The sequence below is a fragment of the Nomascus leucogenys genome, chromosome 3 (genome assembly GCF_006542625.1).
Source record: "Nomascus leucogenys isolate Asia chromosome 3, Asia_NLE_v1, whole genome shotgun sequence".
Classification (NCBI taxonomy): domain Eukaryota; kingdom Metazoa; phylum Chordata; class Mammalia; order Primates; family Hylobatidae; genus Nomascus; species Nomascus leucogenys.
Genome location: NC_044383.1, coordinates 14,332,692 through 14,352,500, shown reverse-complemented (window position 1 = coordinate 14,352,500; position 19,809 = coordinate 14,332,692). Strand labels below are relative to the sequence as shown.

At 47.5% G+C, this 19,809-nt stretch overlaps 1 protein-coding gene across 1 annotated transcript in view; it reads left to right on the top strand.

Moving 5' to 3' along the window:
- The first annotated feature begins 2,397 nt into the window (after positions 1–2,397).
- GRK5 (G protein-coupled receptor kinase 5) overlaps positions 2,398–19,809 on the top strand; it is a 246,783-nt gene continuing 229,371 nt past the window's right edge. The window contains exon 1 of the mRNA XM_003255024.3: positions 2,398–2,695. Within this exon, the coding sequence (XP_003255072.1) occupies positions 2,644–2,695 (52 nt within the window). The 5' untranslated portion in view covers positions 2,398–2,643. The remainder of the gene's footprint in view (positions 2,696–19,809) is intronic.

Below are 19,809 nucleotides of genomic sequence, written 5' to 3'. Positions count from 1 at the left end.
CCTCTGCCTCCCGGGTTCACGCCGTTCTCCTGCCTCAGTCTCCCGAATAGCTGGGACTACAGGCGCCTAACACCACGCCCGGCTAATTTTTTTTGTATTTTTAGTACAGACAGGGTTTCACCGTGTTAGCCAGGATGGTCTCGATCTCCTGACCTCGTGATCCTCCCGCCTCGGCCTCCCAAAGTGCTGGGATTACAGGCGTGAGCCACCATGCCTGGCCCAAGAAAATTGTTATGGTGCATAAACCATCTAAAGGCATTCAAAAAATTTTTTTTTTAATGTTAGCCGAATAAAGAAACTTCGGGCTTCATCAGGCCCTATGCTGCCAGCAAGTGACCAGTGTGGTTGGTGGAGGGTTCTAGGAGCTGTCAGCTGAGAGATCCTTTCATTAAAAGTTAGGGCTCAGGCCGGGCGCGGTGGCTCACGCTTGTAATCCCAGCACTTTGGGAGGCCGAGGCGGGCGGATCACGAGGTCAGGAGATCGAGACCACGGTGAAACCCCGTCTCTACTAAAAATACAAAAAAATTAGCCGGGCGTGGTGGCGGGCGCCTGTAGTCCCGGAGAGGCTGAGGAAGGAGAATGGCGTGAACCCGGGAGGCGAAGCTTGCAGTGAGCCGAGATCGCACCACTGCACTCCAGTCTGGGCGACAGAGCGAGACTCCGTCTCAAAAAAAAAAAAAAGTTAGGGCTCTAGGCATGTGAATATGTAGCAAAGACCAAGCCTGGATTGCTAAGAACAGTAATTCCTGGAGTGGTATGTGCCTGAAAAGTTACCCGCTGAGCCCTCCACCTTCTGACAGGTAAACTGTTATTGCCCCCATTTTGCAGACAAGATAAATGAGGCCCAGGGAGACTCACTGACCCAAGTCTAGATACCAGAAGTGGTGGTGGTGGGTATACTCCCGCAGGAGAGAAGATAATCTTGGGTTGTTACAATCAGTGACCAGACCAGTTTCCAAGGCCTGGAAGGTTTATTGATTTCTTTATATTCTCCAATGCATAATAACTGTTCTCTGTTTCTCTTGGTACCTCCCTGCGACTTCCTGGCAGCCCTGGGGACAGAGGGTTTCCTCCTTCTGGACAGAGAAGGCCCAGAGACGGCTTCTGAACGGATATCCGGCCCGCAGGATGCAGAGGAGGCAAAGGCCTCATTGTTCTTTCGGGCCTGCCTGCCCCGCCCCCAGCCGTAGGACACTCGTGGCAGATCCCGGGTGACCGAAGACAGCCCATTTCCAGGAGTGGGGCCTTCGGAGCGGAGGGAGCAAGGAAACGGGGCTGAGCAGAGACCTGGAGTCTGATGTTCTGAGCATAACACTGGAAGGAGCTAAGAGCCCCAAAATAAATAAGACCGGAATTTAAAAACGTTAATCCCACGCCGACTTGGCGCTGGCCTGGCTGTTACTCATTAACGCTCCCCACGGCGGAGACTCCGGCGACTCCGTCTGCGTTTTTATTACTTAATCTGGCTGGGTTTGGCTGCAGGGAGGCTAGTGGATTTGCTGGCCGGGTGTGCTGGAAGGCAGTTTATTCACAGAACGAGCAGCTTCCCACGCTGGACCCCGAGCCCCAGGCGCCGTCCGCGTAGACCCCGCGCCGCGCACCGCGGCCGGCGGGGGGCGCTCGGGTCAAGCCGAGAGCAGCGCGGGCAGCCAGCGCCGGGTCGCTGCCGACCCGCAGAGCCCTTCGCGCCCTCCGAGGAAACAAAGTGCATCTTTGTCCGCGGCCCGAGGCGCCGCGTGGGAGACGGTGGGCAGGGGCCAGGCCAGGCCGGCCGCCGCCGCCGCGTGCGGGGACCCTGGGCGCGCGTCACTGACCCGGGACTCAGACCCTCGTGGGCCTGGCGCGGACCGGAGGAAGCGGGCTGTGGCGCGCGGCCGAGCTGGCGGCCCTCCCACTCCGAGCACAGCTCCGGACCCGCACTGGCTCCTGCCGGGCCGCGGCGCTTCGCGCGCCGCCACCGGGGCCTGTGCACTCCGCTTTCCGGGCTGGCGGCGGGGCGGGAAGGGGGCAAGCGGGAGCCTGCTGGGGGGTGCTGGGGACTTCGGCTTGGCTGGGCCGCCTTTGAGTCGCCTGTCGGCCGGGCGGTGCCCGCCTTCGCTTTCAGTGCCGTCCCGGGGCGGGTACTAGCTCCGACAGCCGCGCGCCAGCCCAGCTCAGCCCCGGCGCCGCGCGGCCGGGAGGACTCCAGCTCCCAGCAGGCCCCGCGCCGCGAGCACCGAGGCAGGAGGCGCGCCTGGGCCGGCGCTTGCGCAGTGCGGCCGCCCGAGCCTGCTAGTACCACACCCCCGGGAGGGACGGAGGGGAGGCAGAAGCATCCGAGGCATTAAAGCATCCGAGGGAGCCGGAGGGGAGGAGAATGGAGTGACAGAGACACGCGGAGGGTGGGGGGTGGGGGGGAGCGTGTTGAGGGAGGGGGGAGGGGGGACACAGAGGGAGGAAGAAGCGGCGGCGGCGGCGGCTCCTCTTTGCAGAGGGGGAAACTCTTGGGCTGAGAGCAGGAATAATGCGGTAGGCAAGGCGGGCTGCTGGCTCCCCCGGCTCTGGCAGCAGCGGCGGCAGCCCGAGCAGCGGCAGCAGCAGCGGCAGCACCCCAGGCATTGACAGCCCCGCCGGCCGGCTCCCTTGCTGACCGCCGACTGTCAATGGAGCTGGAAAACATCGTGGCCAACACGGTCTTGCTGAAAGCCAGGGAAGGTAAGAGGCAGGGCCGGTACGTGCCCGGCGCGTCCGCCGCGGGCCAGGGTGCGGGTGTCGGGCGGCGTGCGGGCAGGGGCTGCGCCCGTGCAGGATGCCCGCTGCCGGCGAGTGGGTCGCGAGCAGGACACTTCGGAGAGCGGCTCTGCAGACCCTTCAGGGTTCCTGCCCTGGGGCTCAGAGAATCTGGACTTGGGCTGAGAAGGTTGCAGGGATTTGGTTGCTAACATATCTCCTAGTTTCCAGCGCTCGCCCTGCAGAGCGTGCCATTTCGGCAGCTGTTGAAAGGTCAGTTGGAAAAGCATTCATTCGGGGGGCGACGAGCAAACATGCACATAAAATAGCGTTTCAAGTCGGCCCGGGATGGTTCTGTGTGAACTGGTGTGTGTGTTCGGGGGGCGGGGGTGGAATGAGCAGAAGCCAAGTCTGCCTGCGCAGGCTGAGTTGATATAGACTATTGCTGGAAACCATCCGCTGGGATGTTTCTTAGGGAAATCCCGTCGTGTGGAAGGAAGCCTTTTAAAGGCAAAGTCAGATGTTGAGGAATTAGCCTTTTCATAGAATTATCAAAGGATGGCTGTACAGATCACCTAGAAAAATAATTCAGTATTTCAAGTTTTTCTTTTCTGGGAGTGTGATAACTGAAATTGTTAGATTTTGGCTCAGTTAAGAAAAGAAAGGTAAGTGTGCTGGTGCTTTAGATACGTTTTCTATGCAAATCATTAGATTTCCTGCATTTAGCTGGCAGGAAATATTGTCTAAATGGAGTGTGTAAGATCCTGAGTCAAACCCTAAGAACGCATATTTTGACTCTTCATTTTGATGAAAAACAGAAAAAAGGGGGGGAGGCAGAAACTTAGATGCTTCCTAAAATGATTGTGTTGTGTACATGTAAACATATATATTTAGGAATACCTGGAATTTATGTAGCATCTTTTTCTTTTTTTTTCTGATCAAGATTTGAGCTCTAGTGTGCGACCTTTTTCATAAAAGGGGAAGAGGTTTTTCCCTTTCACGGGAGAACGCTTTATTTGATACTAAGGTAGAAGGCAGACTGAGTAAGGGCTTGACTTTAGAAGGATACTCTGTGAGCAGTCCATGAAAATGTCTTACCTACTTAATATTTTCATTCACCCACTTTGATGAATGAAGGGAAGAATTTCTGGCCAGCAATAAAACGATTCGTGTTTATTCAGCCCGTTCCATCACCTTGTGGCTCCCTACACACTGTGGGGGTAGGTGATGCATAGCCTTCCGTGGGCAGCGTTTCAGCAACTCAACCCGGCATTCGTGTCTTACTTTCGTCGTCACTTGTCACTCTAAAGCAGTCAGTGGGCAAGAAGGTTTATTTCAGAAGCCCCGAAGAGAGGCAGTGCTTTGAAAACCCCAGCAGAGTTTAAAATATACAGGTTAATCTCCCTCCCATTGCTTAGCTTTGGTGGGAAGAAATTTTTAGGAGAGGCTTGTTACTTGGTGACTTCAGGTTCTAAGGCCTGAGCTGTGTGTGTGTGTGTTGGTTTTTTTTTTCCTAACCTGACATTTTTAGTGGACGGGATCAAGGTGGGTGCTGGTAGGCTCTCCTGTGGGTTGGGGAATGGTCCTGAAAGGGAGGAAGCAGAGAAAACAGCCCTCCCCCTCCCCCGCCCCTCTTGCAGCCTTTGCAGCTGCACCACCTAGTGGTGGGCCACCTAGTGGTGGGACACGGTTGTGTATCTCAGGATTCGGGGGCTGGGAAAGTTTTCACTCTCCCTCCATTCTGAAATTATTTCTTGGGAAATCACTGGGTCTGATGGTACTGGAGCCTTGCAAGTTTCGCTGGTTCCTCCTGTTGCTCAGGGAATCTGCCCCCGACATTTGCTGCTGTAGATATTTGTTTGCCTGATAGATGCTGTTTTTCTTCCCTGAACATTTGGTTGCTTCTTTTATAATGCTTTGCTTAGAGTGGGCAAAGTGATATCAATTCCACCCGCCGCCTCCAAATTATTCTCCCAAGTATTTTTTCACCAACGTGAATTTACTGTCTAATATTGTTGTTCGTTAGGCCAACAAATTGGGTTTTTTTCCCAGAGCCTTGGAGAAGAGAGCTGCAGGCTGGAAGCTTGTGTGGAGTGACCGACACCCATTGGGGCAGAATTACAGTGATTGAAAGTGCTCAAGAATGTGCCTTTCACTTTTTTTTTCCCTTTTAAAGCCTTTTTCAATTTTGCTGTGAGAGTTTGGTCGTCATCTCATGGTGAGAAAATAGCTCTTGATGATGCCTTGGAAATAGAGAGGGCCTGCGGAAGCGGGGAGAGACTGACACGTGAACAAGAAAAATTAATCATTTAATGGATACCTCATTTAAAATTTGCATCTCTCCCCCTCTTTCTCTCTTATGCCTAGAGGAAAGCCGTGATTTTAAGTGCTTCCAGTTTCTTTTGGTGGGGCCTTTATTAGAGACTTGAGCCCATATATCCTAATTAGTGTGGACACTTTTATAAATTAAAGCAATTTGTGTTTCTCTTCTCAGTTCTCATATATTTGAATTTGTTTTACTAAACTTAGTAATTCTCCAAAAAACCATATTATCTAAATATTCAGAAATGAAAGTTTCAGTCAGTTTAGTGAAATATCTAATATAAAACAGTACATTAAAAAAATCTGAGTTGTTTAAAAGGTTTAAAAACACTTCTTAAAGATTCTTGTCAGTGGTTACAGATGAGAAATGTAATTGGCAAATGTGAAATTTAATTTAGTTCACTTAAAAAGTACACCGTAAGCAATTTAAAATTTGGCTTTCAAGTAAAAGTCACATTTGTCCCAAACAATAGAGAAACAGACCTTGAAGAAAGACAGGCACACTTTGAAAATGCTGTAAAATAATTTGTAGTTGTCCATGTTGGTGGGTAACACTGGGGCCTATCTTTTCTTATTATTGTGCATTCTTAAAGACAGATGACTCCTAAATTCACTGTATCTTCAAAGTCTTACCGTAATAAGACATAATATAAAGTGGAAAGCATTAATGTAGCAATAAAATAGAAAGCCTGTAAGTGGATTAGAGTAAAATGATGGATTGTTAGTAATTAGAAAATATAGCAAGCAAGCTTCACACTTGTGACAATTATTTTAAAATAAGAAAAGGTAGAGGTATGGGTTCAAGATTTTAAACCACGGAAATGTATTTTGGGGCCTGTTTATTTGTCCTGGGTCTCATGAGAAAACATCAACTCGATCACTCTTAGGAACTTTAGATTGCTCTCCTAAAAAGTGCTTAAGGAAAAAAAGAAAGAAGTTGAGACTGAATTCATGGCAATTTATGGGAATGAGCTAAGTGATTAAGCATTTCATGAAAAAGAGGCCCAGACTAACTCTATCTATCTATTTATTTACATTTCAGAATCTCAGAAAATTGGCAGGCGACGTAATGTTGAAATAATTATGAGAAGGAGAGTTTGCTGAGTGCCTTTTTGTGTGTTTCTTTTTGGTTTTATTGTTGCAGTAAAGGTTTTTGTGTTTTTCTCATCTTCTAGATCTGTTGCCTTTCTTCCGAGTGAACAGTGGTGAGAAAAAATTTTGCAAGGCCCCGCTTTTCCTTTCTTCACAGGCCAGCAGTAGCCATATCTGATCAATAAAGATATCTGAAGGAATATTGATCACATTTTCCTGAGGCCCTAGCAAGCACAGGAATTGAGAAGTTAGGACTGGAACAATTTTGCCATTTGTCACAATTGCCAAAAATTAGAATACACAGGAACCATTTTTTCAGGTAACTCTGTGACTTGGCTGGATCTTCCTGATCATCAAGATTAGCACCCCGGGGCCTGGGAGAAGTTAGGGAGGGCAGGAAGAAAGAGTGAGCCAGCATCCAGCTCTGCGTGGGGCAGGCTATGGCGTGGACAGACTTAACATTCCACAGCACGGCTGAAAGCCCTGGACCTCTTTCCCTTGCACCCCTAATTCATGGTGATAAAACCGAAACATGGTGAATTAGGTTATTAGAACATTGGAACATCTCTGAAGCTGAAAGCTCTCTTATGGCTATGTGAAGGCATACGTGGAGGCATACGTACTCCACCCTGCAGCTTCTTCAATTTTAATGTTAATCTTACCAAGCGACAGCTTTCATCCTGTGAAGGCAGCTCGGCGTGTGTAAAAGCAGCCTGGCCTGTTAAACACAATGCCGTTAAATGAAACTGCCTTTCATTTTTTTTTTTTAAAGTTTCCTTTTCAGTACTGACAACTTGGAGGTAGAGAAACCAAAAGCAATGTTTTCAGAAGGCCTTTTGCTTTCTTAAAGATTTCAAACGATGATTGTAGTTAATCTGGCTGCCTGTTTGAAAAACCATCAGATAAATGCCCACAAGGCTCTCATCTTTCAGTAGCTTAGCTGCTGCTTGTCAGATTCTAAACTCCAAAGCGCTCGACTCTTCCAGTGCCCAAACTAATCCTTGTTTAAATTATGTCTTCAGAAGCTATAACTCTTATAGTGGCTTGCTAAATGATACCCTTTGGATCTGGGCTGAAGACTTCCAGAATGCCCAAGTGAATTTCAGGAGCGGGCTCAATGTTTAACCAAATTCACCTTTACCAAGGGCTATTCAATCCATATCTGGGATGTTTTAAATAAAACTATCCAGGACTGTGGGCAATACTCAAAGTTAATATTTGTTGCCAGTATGTTTGGAGTGCAAGATAAAGCATTTTAATGTCTAGACATTTTTGAAATAGAAAAGTCTTCTAGTTACCAAAAGGCATTATTGTCATAGGTCATGCAACTCAGAGGTGAAACTTGAGAAAACAGAAAGTGACTACCAACAGGTGACACATTGAGAAGATAATTAGGAATTTCCTCAATCATACAACCCTCAGCACCCATTTCTCACATCAAAATAGAATGGTGGAGCTGAGTGCGGTGGCACAGCCTGTGGTCTCAGCTACTCTGGAGGCTGAGGAACATCATTTGAGCCCAGGAGTAATGGTCTGGAGCTAACTATGCCTATTGGGTATCTGCAGTAAGCTCGGCATCAATATGGTGACCTTTCGGGAGTGGGGACCACCAAGTTGCCTAAGGAGGGGTGAACTGGCTTGGTGGGAAACAGAACAGGTGAAAACTCCCATGCTGATCAGCAGTGGGATTGCATCTGTGCATAGCCACTGCCCTCCAGCCTGGGCAACACACGAGACCCTGTCTCTAAAAATAAATAAATAAATGAATGGAATAGAAGAGAATATTGAAGACAAGGGGATGAAGGCATGATTTTAAATGACTAAAATGGGCCGGGCGTGGTGGCTCATGCCTGTAATCCCAGCACTTTGGGAGGCTGAGGCAGGCGGATCACCTGAGGTAAGGAGATCGAGATCAGCCTGTCCAACATGGTGAAATCCCGTCTCTACTAAAAATACAAAAATTGGCTGGGCATGGTGGTGCCCGCATGTAATTCCAGCTACTCGGAAAGCTGAGGCAGGAGAATCACTTGAACCTGGGAGGCGGAGATTGCAATGAGCCAAGATTGCACCACCATACTCCAGACTGGGTGACAGAGAAGACTCCGTCTCAAAAAAGAAAAAAAATTAAAATGTATCATGGCCTTAAATAATAGGGTTGATTCCTACTTTAAAACATATCCTGTTATAGTTCAGTGAAAATTTTTATTTAAAAATATTCTAAATATTGAAAAGATATATTTTTGGGGGGCAGAGATAATGACATTCCTTTTCTTACCATACAAAAACGGGAGGAAGCATTTCATTTTGTGAAAACCGTGCTGCTTTTAAAAGAGAAAGTCCTTACTTCCTGACTGGACCCTTCCCCCACCCCCATTTCTCATTTTGAGGAAACCATTCTTGAATAGGCTTCTGAAAATCTTACAAGAGTAAAATTTATTTATTCAGCATTTGGTTGTCGAAGGACCTAGTGCGGAGGTGACATTCGGGTGTCAGCTTCAGATAATACAATGTGAAGTGAGTGAAAAGATGCAATTGGGCACTGCCGTTCTCTTTTTACATGTTTTTTTGTTTTTTGTTTTGTTTTGAGACAGAGTCTGCTCTGTCGCCCAGGCTAGACTGCAGTGGCGCAGTCTGGGCTCACTGCAACCTCTGCCTCCCAGGTTCAAGCGATTCTCCTGCCTCAGCCTCCTGAGTAGCTGGGATTACAGGTGCCCACCATCAAGCCTGGCTAATTTTTGTATTTTTAGTAGAGGCGGGGTTTCACCATGTTGGCCAGGCTGGTCTCAGGTGATCTGCCCGCCTTGGCCTCCCAAAGTGCTGGGATTACAGGTGTGAGCCACTGCACCCAGTCTGTTTTGATGTTTTTTAACTGGTCAACTAGGTGTGAACAGAACTGGATTTTTTCCCCCGAAGAGCTGAGGCTGACTGGGGTGTGACCTCCTTAGCTGTGTAGACTGCGTTGACTCTGCTGTGCCTAGAATTTGGACAATGGCCTGAGGTACCAGTATGTGATTTAAGCATAATTAAAAGGTTATACTTGAGGGATAGACCTGAATCTGGAAGACAACTGCCAATTTTCTGGGGCACTGACGGGTTTTTGTTTTGTTTTGTTTTTTGAGACAGGGTCTTGCTGTCACCCAGGCTGGTGTGCAGTGGTGCGATCTCAGCTCACTGCAACCTCGACTTTCTGGGCTCAAGTGATCCTCCCACCTCAGCCCCCTGAGTAGCTGGGACTACAGGCTTGTGCCAACATGCCTGGCTAATTTTTGTATTTTTTGTAGAAATGGGGTTTTGCCATGTTGCCCAGGCTGGTCTCTAACTCCTGGGCTCAAGCAATCTATCCGCCTTGGCCTCCCAAAATGTTGGGACTACAGGTGTGAGCCACCACACCCGGCCAACACTGTGTTTTTATGAAGGTCTGTTCCTAGAAATGGAAGCCATTAAAAACAATGGCAAGAAGACCCTTTGGTTGAGGAATGACAAGATCCAAGAGGAAAACTGTGTGCCATGGCGCCTTCCAGGCAGAGCAGTTGTCCAGGGCAGAGGCCTGGGCGGGTAGATGGGCTGCAGTTCTGGAGTGAAGACGGTGGAGGCTGCATTCCTTTCTGGCTTTCTGTTAGGATTGGCCTGGGTATGTCCTTTGACATAGCCTGTCACAGGGAATGACCGAAAAGATTAAAGGCCCCTGTTCCTCTTCAGGGGCTCTGTTCAACATGGTAGCCACTAGCTATATGTTGTTATTTATATTTAAATTAATTAAAGTTAGGAATTATGTTCCTGAAGCATGCAAACCACATTTCTAGTGCTCAGTAGCCCTATGTGGCTAGTGGCCACTGTACTGGGCCATGCATATAGAACATTCCCATCATTGCAGAAAGCTCACTGGGACAGAGCTTCTCTAGAGGGTTCTGTGCATTTAGAGAGTGTGATAACCCCATGACTTCTGACATGAAAAATTAGGGAAAATTAAAAGAAGCAGAGGGAGGCAGGAAGTTGGAGAGAGAGACAGTGTGGAGGAGAGGGAGAAAGAGAGATGAGAGGGGGAAATGGGTAGGAGAAGGAGAAAATAGGGAAGGGGGTGCGAAGAGTGAGGAAGAGACTGATGAAGGGGAGGGGGCTGCACCATGGAGGAGGGGTGAAGGCAGGGGTTGGGAGTTGGGACTGACTCACCTAAGAGGAAATTCAGGTCAAGGACAATCATGGATGGTGGCGGGGGTGGAGGGGGTTAAGCTACCATATCCTCCCCCACCCCCTTTTTCATATCTTGTTGGGAAATTTGCCTAAATTGAGCAACTGACTTTCCTGATTCAAATTAAGTGCATGATATAGATACATTCAGAGTCCCATGTTCCTTCTTGAAACTCTTAATGTGGGGCTATTTTAAAGCAGTCATTTTATTTAAAAAAACAATTAAGTTGCGTAAGTGCGGCAGATCTACAGAAAGAACAGAAAGAAACCTCCACAGGCAGGTGATCTAAAATGGGGGTGAAGACAGACAAAACCATTTTAAGGGTTTTCATTTTTTCTGAGCTGGGAAGACATCAGGAAAAAGGTATATTTAAAGATGCCAAAGAAACTCACTGTTCTTGTATCCACTTGAAAATGGTTTCTCCTTAAAAACTGTTTCTTGTGAGATTTGAAACATTTTAACAATAACTCAGAGCACACTTAGAAAGAAAGTAGGTATTTGAAACAATAAAACAGTTCGTTGCTTGTTCCCTGGTGTCCGAAACAACGGAGTCTATCTGAAGTTGTACCAGAGTCAACTGGTGACATCCTCCTAAACTAGGCCAGTTTTGATAGGGCCTATCGTGTTTCTAAGAACTTGTAATCTGTGGAATATCAAGAATTTTTTTAAAAAGGTAATGATGAAATGAACCCCAAGGACAGCTTCTGGGGCCTGTGCAGAAAGCAAGGGTAAACAGATAAGCTGAGATAAACAGATAAGAACATGCCTCTGTCCTGAAGTGGCAGAGGCCACAGAGCTGCTGGTGCCTCGGCTTCGGCTTCGCTGAGCCTTCTCAGCTGATCTACTGCCCTGTCCTCTGTTTCTGGCATAGAGGTTACCCTTGGTTTAACAGATGGGGAAACTGAGATGAAAGAAAGGGAGTCAGGGCCAGGTGCAGTGGCTCACGCCTGTAATCCCAGCATTTTGGGAGGCTGAGGCAGGAGGATTGCTTGAGGCCAGGAGTTCAAGATCAGCGTGGGCAGCATAGCAAGACCCCTATCTCTACAAAAAATAAAAAAAATAAAAATGGCCAGGCGTGGTGGCTCATGCCTGTAATCCCAGCACTTTGGGAGGCCAAGGGGGGTGGATCACTTGTGGTCAGGAGTTCAAGATCAGCCTGACCAACGTGGTGAAACCCCATCTCTACTAAAAATACAAAATTACCTGGATGTGGTGGTGGGTGCCTATAATCCCAGCTACTTGTGAGGCTGAGGCAGGAGAATCATTTGAACCTGGGAGTGCCACTGCACTCCAGCCTGGGTAACAGCGAAACTCCGTCTAAAAGATAAAATAATAATTTAAAAAAAATAAAAAATAAAAATAGGCCGGGCGCGGTGGCTCACGCTTATAATCCCAACACTTTGGGAGGCTGAGGCGGGCAGATCACAAGGTCAGGAGATCGAGACCACGGTGAAACCCCGTCTCTACTAAAAATACAAAAAATTGGCCAGGCGTGGTGGCAGGCGCCTGTAGTCACAGCTACTCGGAGAGGCTGAGGCAGGAGAATGGCATGAACCCGGGAGGTGGAGCTTGCAGTGAGCCAAGATCTCGCCACTGCACTCCAGCCTGGGCGACAGAGCAAGACTCTGTCTCAAAATAAATAAATAAATAAAATAAAATAAAAATAAAAATAAAAAAAGGGAGTCACTTGTGCAAGGTCACTTGAACTGTGGACTTTTAGGGAGCAATTGCAAGTGGATCTCCCCTACCCTCCAAAGTGCTGTTATGTTCCAAAATAAATCTTTCCTCCTTCCTCTCATAATATATGCCAAAACAACAAACTCTTTTCGAGGTGGTAGGGTTTTTAAGTGTAAATACCCATGAGGTTGTAATTGTGGAAGAGAAAGAGTGTCTTTGTCAGATTCCCTGGGAAAAGGGGCAAATTGGGAATATAATTTCCTTCTCAGACCGTGATTTCAGCTGAGGGCCAGTTTGAGAGCAGTTGGGTAAATTAATTCCTACTAGGTTGTAAATGACTGACAGGTGAATCCTCAAAGTAGATGTTTCCATTTTAAAAGTAGAACTGTGTATCAATACAACTGAATCTGTGTTTGAGGACAAGGCAGGATGCATATGTGCCATACATAAGTGCCTGTACACACATAAGCACATGTGTACATATGTGGTATGATTGCCTGTGGAGGCCCATTACCTGTACTCTCTCGCTGCCTGGGCCCCTCCTACCAACACATCGGATAAGCAAGGCCAGCCTCTTGCATTATTTTTCCCCTCAGCAGGGCTAGTGGCCGACGAATTGCCCCCAAGGGACAGGATGTGAAGCCCCATGGGTGGTGGTGGTGGGGACAGTCATGGGAGTTTAGGTGTGGGCCACATCATTGGCAGCAGCACCACCTCCTTTCCTTGGCAGAGGCAAGAGGTGGGCTGTGGGCATGCCAGTTCCTGCTGGTTCACCACGCATAGCTCCCATCTGCCCTGCACACTGCTTGCCTGGCTGCTTACTGCTCCTTAGGAGGTTCTCGCCCTCAGTCACCTCTGCCTGACAGCGGCACCTTATGTGCAGGCTCAGGACTCTGCAGCTCTCTTTACTTACTACCCAAGTAGGGGGTTAGAGAGGGGGAGGTGAGGAGGGTTTTTCTTGCAGATTGCAGGGCATCCCCACCCCCTCACCAAAGAGAGGGTATGAAGTGGCCTTTTCCCCCAGAAAAGCTCTCTCTGGATGAACCCCTTGCCATTTTTCAGTGGTAACCTTGAGTGTTTGCATTTAGGAACCATGTCAACCCCTGTGTGTGTGTGTGTGTGTGTGTGTGTGTGTGTGTGTGTGTGTTGCGTTAATGTTGCAACTCTGCTTTTCAGGGGGCTTTGTGAGGCAAGGGAGTGTATAAGAGCCATGCACTTCCTTGGGGGTCCACAGTCAGACTTGAGATCCTGGTGGGAAGGCAGCCTGGTGTCACTCCCTGATGATGAGGGCACAGGAAGCCATGCCTTTGATCTGCTCCTGCAGAGAAGATGTAGCTCTGAACTTACCCACTCCAGGAAGGGAAGGGGAGGGGGTAGGAGATAGAATTACCCAACTGCTGGACGGAGAGAACCCAGCCAATGTAATTGCTCTGCATGTCTGATAAAAAGTCTTGTGAAACCTCATTTGAAAATGGAATCCCATCCTGGCATGGGTCTTAGCATTGCTTCTGAAATGGAAACAAGCTGGAGAAGGTCGACAAATGGCCCAGGAAGAACAGCTTTAAGTGGCTGATGCAGAAATGGGTCCTGCTTGGTCTTAATGTTTTCATTTAATACACTCAGGAGGAGCTTGTTGGGATATGTAGATAACATCCCAGGAGAAGGAACTCCTAGCTCTAGGAAGAATAGGGGTGGAGTAAGGACAAAGGATTGGGCCATCGACTTGAATAGCAAAGGATACCTGAGCATCCAACTTTTCTCAAGCCAAATGCTGTCGTGGGTTGATGCCATTACCCCTGCTGTCACAGATTAGGGAGGGTGTGTGTCTGATGAATATGTTCCTGGGACATAGTAGGTGTTCAAAAATATTTCCAGAATGAATGAGTGATGCTACACAGCTTGAGTATCCCTAATTGAAGAATCTGAAATCCAAAATCTGAAACTTTTTTTTTTTTTTTTTTGAGACAGAGTCTCGCTCTGTCACCAGGCCAGAGTGCAGTGGGGCGATCTCAGCTCACGGCAACCTCCGCCTCCCAGGTTCAAGTGATTCTCCTGCCTCAGCCTCCCAAGTAGCTGGGACTACAGGCGTGTGCCGGGAGTTTTTTGTATTTTTAGTAGAGAGGGGGTTTCACCGTGTTAGCCAGGGCGGTCTTGATCTCCTGACCTCGTGGTCCTCCCGCCTCGGCCTCCCAAAGTGCTGGGATTACAGGCTTGAGCTACCACGCCCGGCCCCAAATCTGAAACTTTTTGAAAGCCAACATGATGCATACAAAATGATCATTGGAGCTGTTTTTTTTTTTTTTTTTTTTTTTTTTTTTTTTTGAGATAGGGTCTCACTCTGTTGCCTAGGCTGAAGTGCAGTGGCACCAACATAGCTTAGCTCACTGCAGCCTTGGCTTCCTGGGCTCAAGTGATCCTCCTGCCTCAGCCTCCCAAGAAGCTGGGACTACAGGTGCGTGCCACCACACTTGACTCATTGCAACATTCTGGATTTTAGATTTTCAGATTTGGGATACTCAACTAGTATAATGCAAATATTCCAAAGTTCAAAAACATCAGAAATCCAAAGCACTTCTGGTCACAAGCATTTCAGATAAGGGATACTCAACCTGTATTTATGTTATATGATGGTGAAGAAGAGAGCCGAGAAAGTGATATTCTCAAGAAATGGCCTTGGGGTCACAATAGATAGTACATTAGGAGATGACTCAACATGGTTAAGAAAGGTTAACTAAGGTTATAGGGCAAATTGGAAAATGTTTTCCAAATGTTTATCTTAACTCTGAAAAATGTTTGGCAAACTCCCCCTCCCCCCTAATTTGTAAGTGGTTTGTTTTAGTCGTTTTGGAAGAAATAAATATTTGCATTAGACCAAACATTTGGGGCAAACAGTTCTCCCCAATTCTGAGGCTCTGTGTGAGTAGGAGGAGATGTTTCATGCCGATAACACTCATCCCTTTTTTGGCCGAATCGAAGGTAACTTTCGATGTGAGCTTCACATGCTTTTCACATCATTGCTAGAATGAGGCTGAGCAAATGGAAAGAAAAGAGGAAGCCAAGCAGCATGATCCTTCCAGACCTAGGGATGGCTGATGACCTGGCATTTGAAGGATGTAATCGTTAAAGAAAAATTGCCTTTCTGCTCATGGGCAGGGAGGCTGGATCCAATTAAGACAAGGAAAACGTATGTTAACTTGGAGGAAAAATTTCTAAACAGTCAATTCTGTAATCCTCTCTGAAGAGGAAGAGGCCAACATGATGAGGCTTTATGGATGGTGCCAAGCCCTGTGATATATAATAATTAGTAACCACTGGTTATTTTGCCGCACACTCATTCTCCAAACCACTAACCATTGCTTGGGATGGAATGCACCAGGCCTAGATATTTGCCCCAGATGTCTTCCCTTCAGCAGTATCCAATTAGAGGGATTTTTACAAATTAAAGCTTAATTCTCTATAATATATAGCAAAATATAAATTAAGGAAGGAGAAACCCGATTTCCTTTGTTGGTTCCATGGGTTACAGAGGTGAGGGCTAGTCTTCAGGTGCACCTCTTAGTTTATGCTTCAGCAGCTAGTGGTGACTGTTCTATATCATGGTCCTTGGTATTTTTGCTAGTCCTTTTGGTAGCTTAAAAGCATTTCAGAGGCCAGGCATGGTGGCTCACGCCTGTAATCCCAGCACTTTGGGAGGCCAAGATGGGTGGATCACCTGAGGTCAGGAGTTTGAGACCACCCTGGCCAACATGGCAAAACCCCGTCTCTATTAAAAATACAAAAATTAGCCAGGCATGATGGCATGCGCCTGTAATCTTGGCTACTCGGGAGGCTGAGACAGGAGAATCACTTGAACCCGGGAGGCGGAGGTTGTGGTGAGCTGAGATCGCGCCACTGCACTCCAGCCTGGGTGACAGAGTGAGCCTCTGGGTGACAGAGGCTTAAAAAAAAAAAAAAAAAATTTGCAAAGGTAATACTCACTAAAGAAAGTCCAGGCCAGAAGTGGTGGCTCACGCCTGTAATCCCAGCACTTTGGGAGGCTGAGGCTGGCAGATCACCTGAGGTCAGGAGTTCGAGAAGAGCCTGGCCAACGTGGCGAAACCCTGTCTCTACTAAAAATACAAAAAAATTAGCCTGGTGTGGTGGCATGTGCCTGTAGTCCCAGCTACTCGGGAGGCTGAAGGGAGAGAATGGCATGAACCTGGGAGGCGGAGGTTGCAGTGAGCCGAGATCGCACCACTGCACTCCAGCCTGAGGGACAAAGTAAAACTATATCTCGGGGGAAAAAAAAAAAAGTCCAAAGTACCATCTAAAGCGTCTCTCTCTCTCTTCCCATGCACCCCTGCTATCAATCCCACCACTCAGAAATAATTAGCGTCAGCATGTAGGTGAACGTTTTCCCAAATCTCTGTATATGCACATACGAACATCTAGATAGAACTTTACACAAAATGGGTCCAAGTGTACACACTGTTCTGCAGCTGCTTTCAGTCCACAATATGCTGCAGAGCCTTTCCATATCTGTGTTTATAGTTTCCCATGAAATGGATGGGTGTCAGGAAAAATTGTGAAAGACTTTGGAAGCTGAATGCTGTTTCAATGGAATGCTGGGTATGTTCTAGCAGACTCTTAGGGGTTATCCAGTTCTAAAGGGGTCTGTGTTTTTCATTGTCTTTGACTAGTTTTATAATATATTTAACCAAGCCCCTAGAGTGGCCATTTAAATTCTCTAATTTTTAAGTATAATATAAAGGAATATCCTACTCATGATATATTCATCTTTATGTACTTATTTTAAAGACTTCTGTTTTTTTCCTGTGGGAGTATCTGCCTAATAACATCCCCTTTCCTCTTTGGGAAGAATCATAATAATTTGTGAAATAGGCTTCAGTGACCCTAGGGATGTACTATGTAGATTTTCTTATGAGAAAGGAGCATGATACATGTGACATGACATTTCTGAGACCTTTGGGACTTAACATCCCTCACCTCTGAGTAATGAGTCATCTTTTCTATGGTATTCAAAGTTTGAATTAGGGAAATTAAGGTTGAGTTCAGTCAAAGACTTTAGTTGTGGATGACTTTTCAGTTGCCCTTGGATTTTACATGTGTAAATCAGGCAGGGGGTACACTCAGAAAACAAGCCCACAGCTTTGTAAAGGTGTCTTGGATCTCTCAGTGTGGATCATCAGCACAACCCTGTGGGGTAGGCCTGGGAATTGTTTTTGCTGTTGCTGTTAGTATTATTCTAGTTTGAGAAAGAAGGAAACCAGGCTCAGGGAGGTGAAGTGGTTTTCCAAGATCACATACCAAGGAGCCACTTCACCTTGTTCCTGTGGTGCTAATCCATTGCTTCATTTTTCATGTTTGAGGGCTTTTGCGTTTCATCGTACATTGTACAATTCTAGGGAGCCATTGTTCCCAATCTAAAGCTGGTAGATGCGTAAATGTATCAGGTCGGGGGGGCAGAAAGTGTCTTGAGGAAGGGACGCCCCTTCCTAATCCCCTCCAAGTGCTGCCTATGCTGGTGTCAGTCCTCCTGAGGTCATTTGCCCTGTCTTTGATCTGGCACAGTATCCTCCTCTGTGGAATTCTGTAGCTCTTCCTCTGGTAACTGCTTTCACTAAAGGTTTGCATGGAATTTACCTAGACCAGGGCCCTACGGTTCCCATCTGAGAATAGAAAACGCCCATTAAAAACAGCACGACACAAAACAAATCAGTGGCCGCTCCTCCTGCTCTGCCTCCCTCCAAGATAAGCTTGTCATGAGGGCATAGTCCAGAGCCCCACGGCCTTCAATAATTTTGTTAACAATTGGAGGAGAGTGGCATTTTCTTCCGGGAAACATTTGCAGATGTGTGAGCTAGCTCTACATGGGGAAGGGCTGCCCCATCACCGGGTGCTGAGGCTGTGGGCTCTGTGTCCTGTCAGAGTGTGGGAGGGAGCTCCTCACACTGCAGCCAGCTCCTTCCTTCCCCGGAGAAGGGATTTGAGGGCCAAAAGGGGCCCGCATGGGTGGCCGTGCAGGAGCAGAAAGAGGCTCCAAAGCAGGATGGGTCCCCTGGCCTGGATTTTCCTCCAGGGCAGCTCTGCAACTCTAACACCCATCCCCAGGCTGTGTGTTTCCTAGGAATATGTAATAAAGTGCCACCAACTGGGTGGCTTAGAACAACAGACATCTATTGTCGCACAGTTCTGGAGGCCAGGCGTTTGAAATCAAGGTGTGCGCAGGGCCGTGCTCCCTCTGAAGGTACCCGGGGAAGACCTGTTCCAGGCCTCTCTCCTTGGCTTATTGGTGGCTGTCTTCTACCTGTACCTCTTCCTCTTGTGCATCTGTCCCCATGTCCAGAGTTATCCTTTGTATAAGGACACCAGTGCTATTGGATCATGGCCCACTTGAATGACCTCATGTTAACTTGATTACCTCCATAAAGATCCTATTTCCAAATAAAGTCACATTCTGAGGTACTGGGGGTTAGGACTTCAACATAATCTTCTTTGGAGGACACAGTGAACCCTGGAACACAGGCCCTGCCTGTACTGAAGCAGCAGCTTGTGGGGAGAGCCTGTATTTTTAAAACAGGAGGTTCTGAGGATGAACCAGGCGTGGGAACTGCTGCTCTGTAGAACCCTGGAGCTGGTGGGTTTTCTGAGTGCCTTCCGAGATTATCTCGGACATTCAGACTATTCTGACCGGGTCCCCAGATAGGACTCTGCAGGTTCCCTGGCAGTTGGTTTCTGTCTTCTGCTCAAATCTTTCTAGAGACGGGGAACTCATACCTTCTTCTAAGCAGCCTATCCGATTTTGAACCACTGGATTAAAAATATCTATAATATTTTATATATATATATTAGATAGGCTTCTTGCCTCACCCACGAAATTGTAGACTTCTGAGGGCTGACACCAGGGCTTTTTCTTTGTATCTTACTGGAACTAACCAGATGCTAAAAGTAAACCCAAGTCTGCCTATCGAGACCTGGTATGTCTGGTGCCATGTTAACCCATTAGGTCCTGGTTCTGCTCTTTGGAGGTATCCAGGATAAATGCACCACTCTTTGCCCGAGAGGCCCTTCTAATATTAGAAGACAACTGTCATACCCACTGTAGAACTAAAACCAGAACCCCAAGTCAGGCATGGTGGCACACACCTGTAGTCTCAGCTACTCCCAAGCCAGGATGATCACTTGAGCCAGGAGTTCTGGGCTGCAATGTGCCATGATCATGCCTGTGAATAGCCACTGCACTCCATCTGGGCAACAGAGTGAGACCCTGTCTCTTAAAAAACAAACAAACAAACATAGCCAGAACCCTGCCCTCCAGATTCCCAGACTGGGCTCTCATTGTGCATTGCAGCCAACAGACATAACCAACCTTAGGATAGGATTTATAAGCAGGTGGGAATGGTGTTGTTGCTAATATCTGGGAAAGCTCAAGGCTTCATAACTTGCCAGAAGTGGGATCCAGTAACCCATTATTTATTTATTTATTTATTTATTTATTTATTTATTGAGACGGAGTGTTGCTCTGTCGCCCAGGCTGGAGTGCAATGGCACGATCTTGGCTCACTGCAACCTTCTGCCTCCCAGGTTCAAGCGATTCTCTTGCCTCAGCCCCCCAGTATCTGGGATTACAGGCGCCCGCCACCATGCCCGGCTAACTTTTGCATTTTTTAGTAGAGACGGGGTTTCACCATGTTGGTCAGGCTGGTCTCGAACTTCTGACCTCAGGTGATCCAACTGCCTTGGCCTTACAAAGTGCTGGGATTACAGGCGTGAGCCACCACGCCTGACCTAGTCACCCACTTTTTAATTTTCGAGGTAA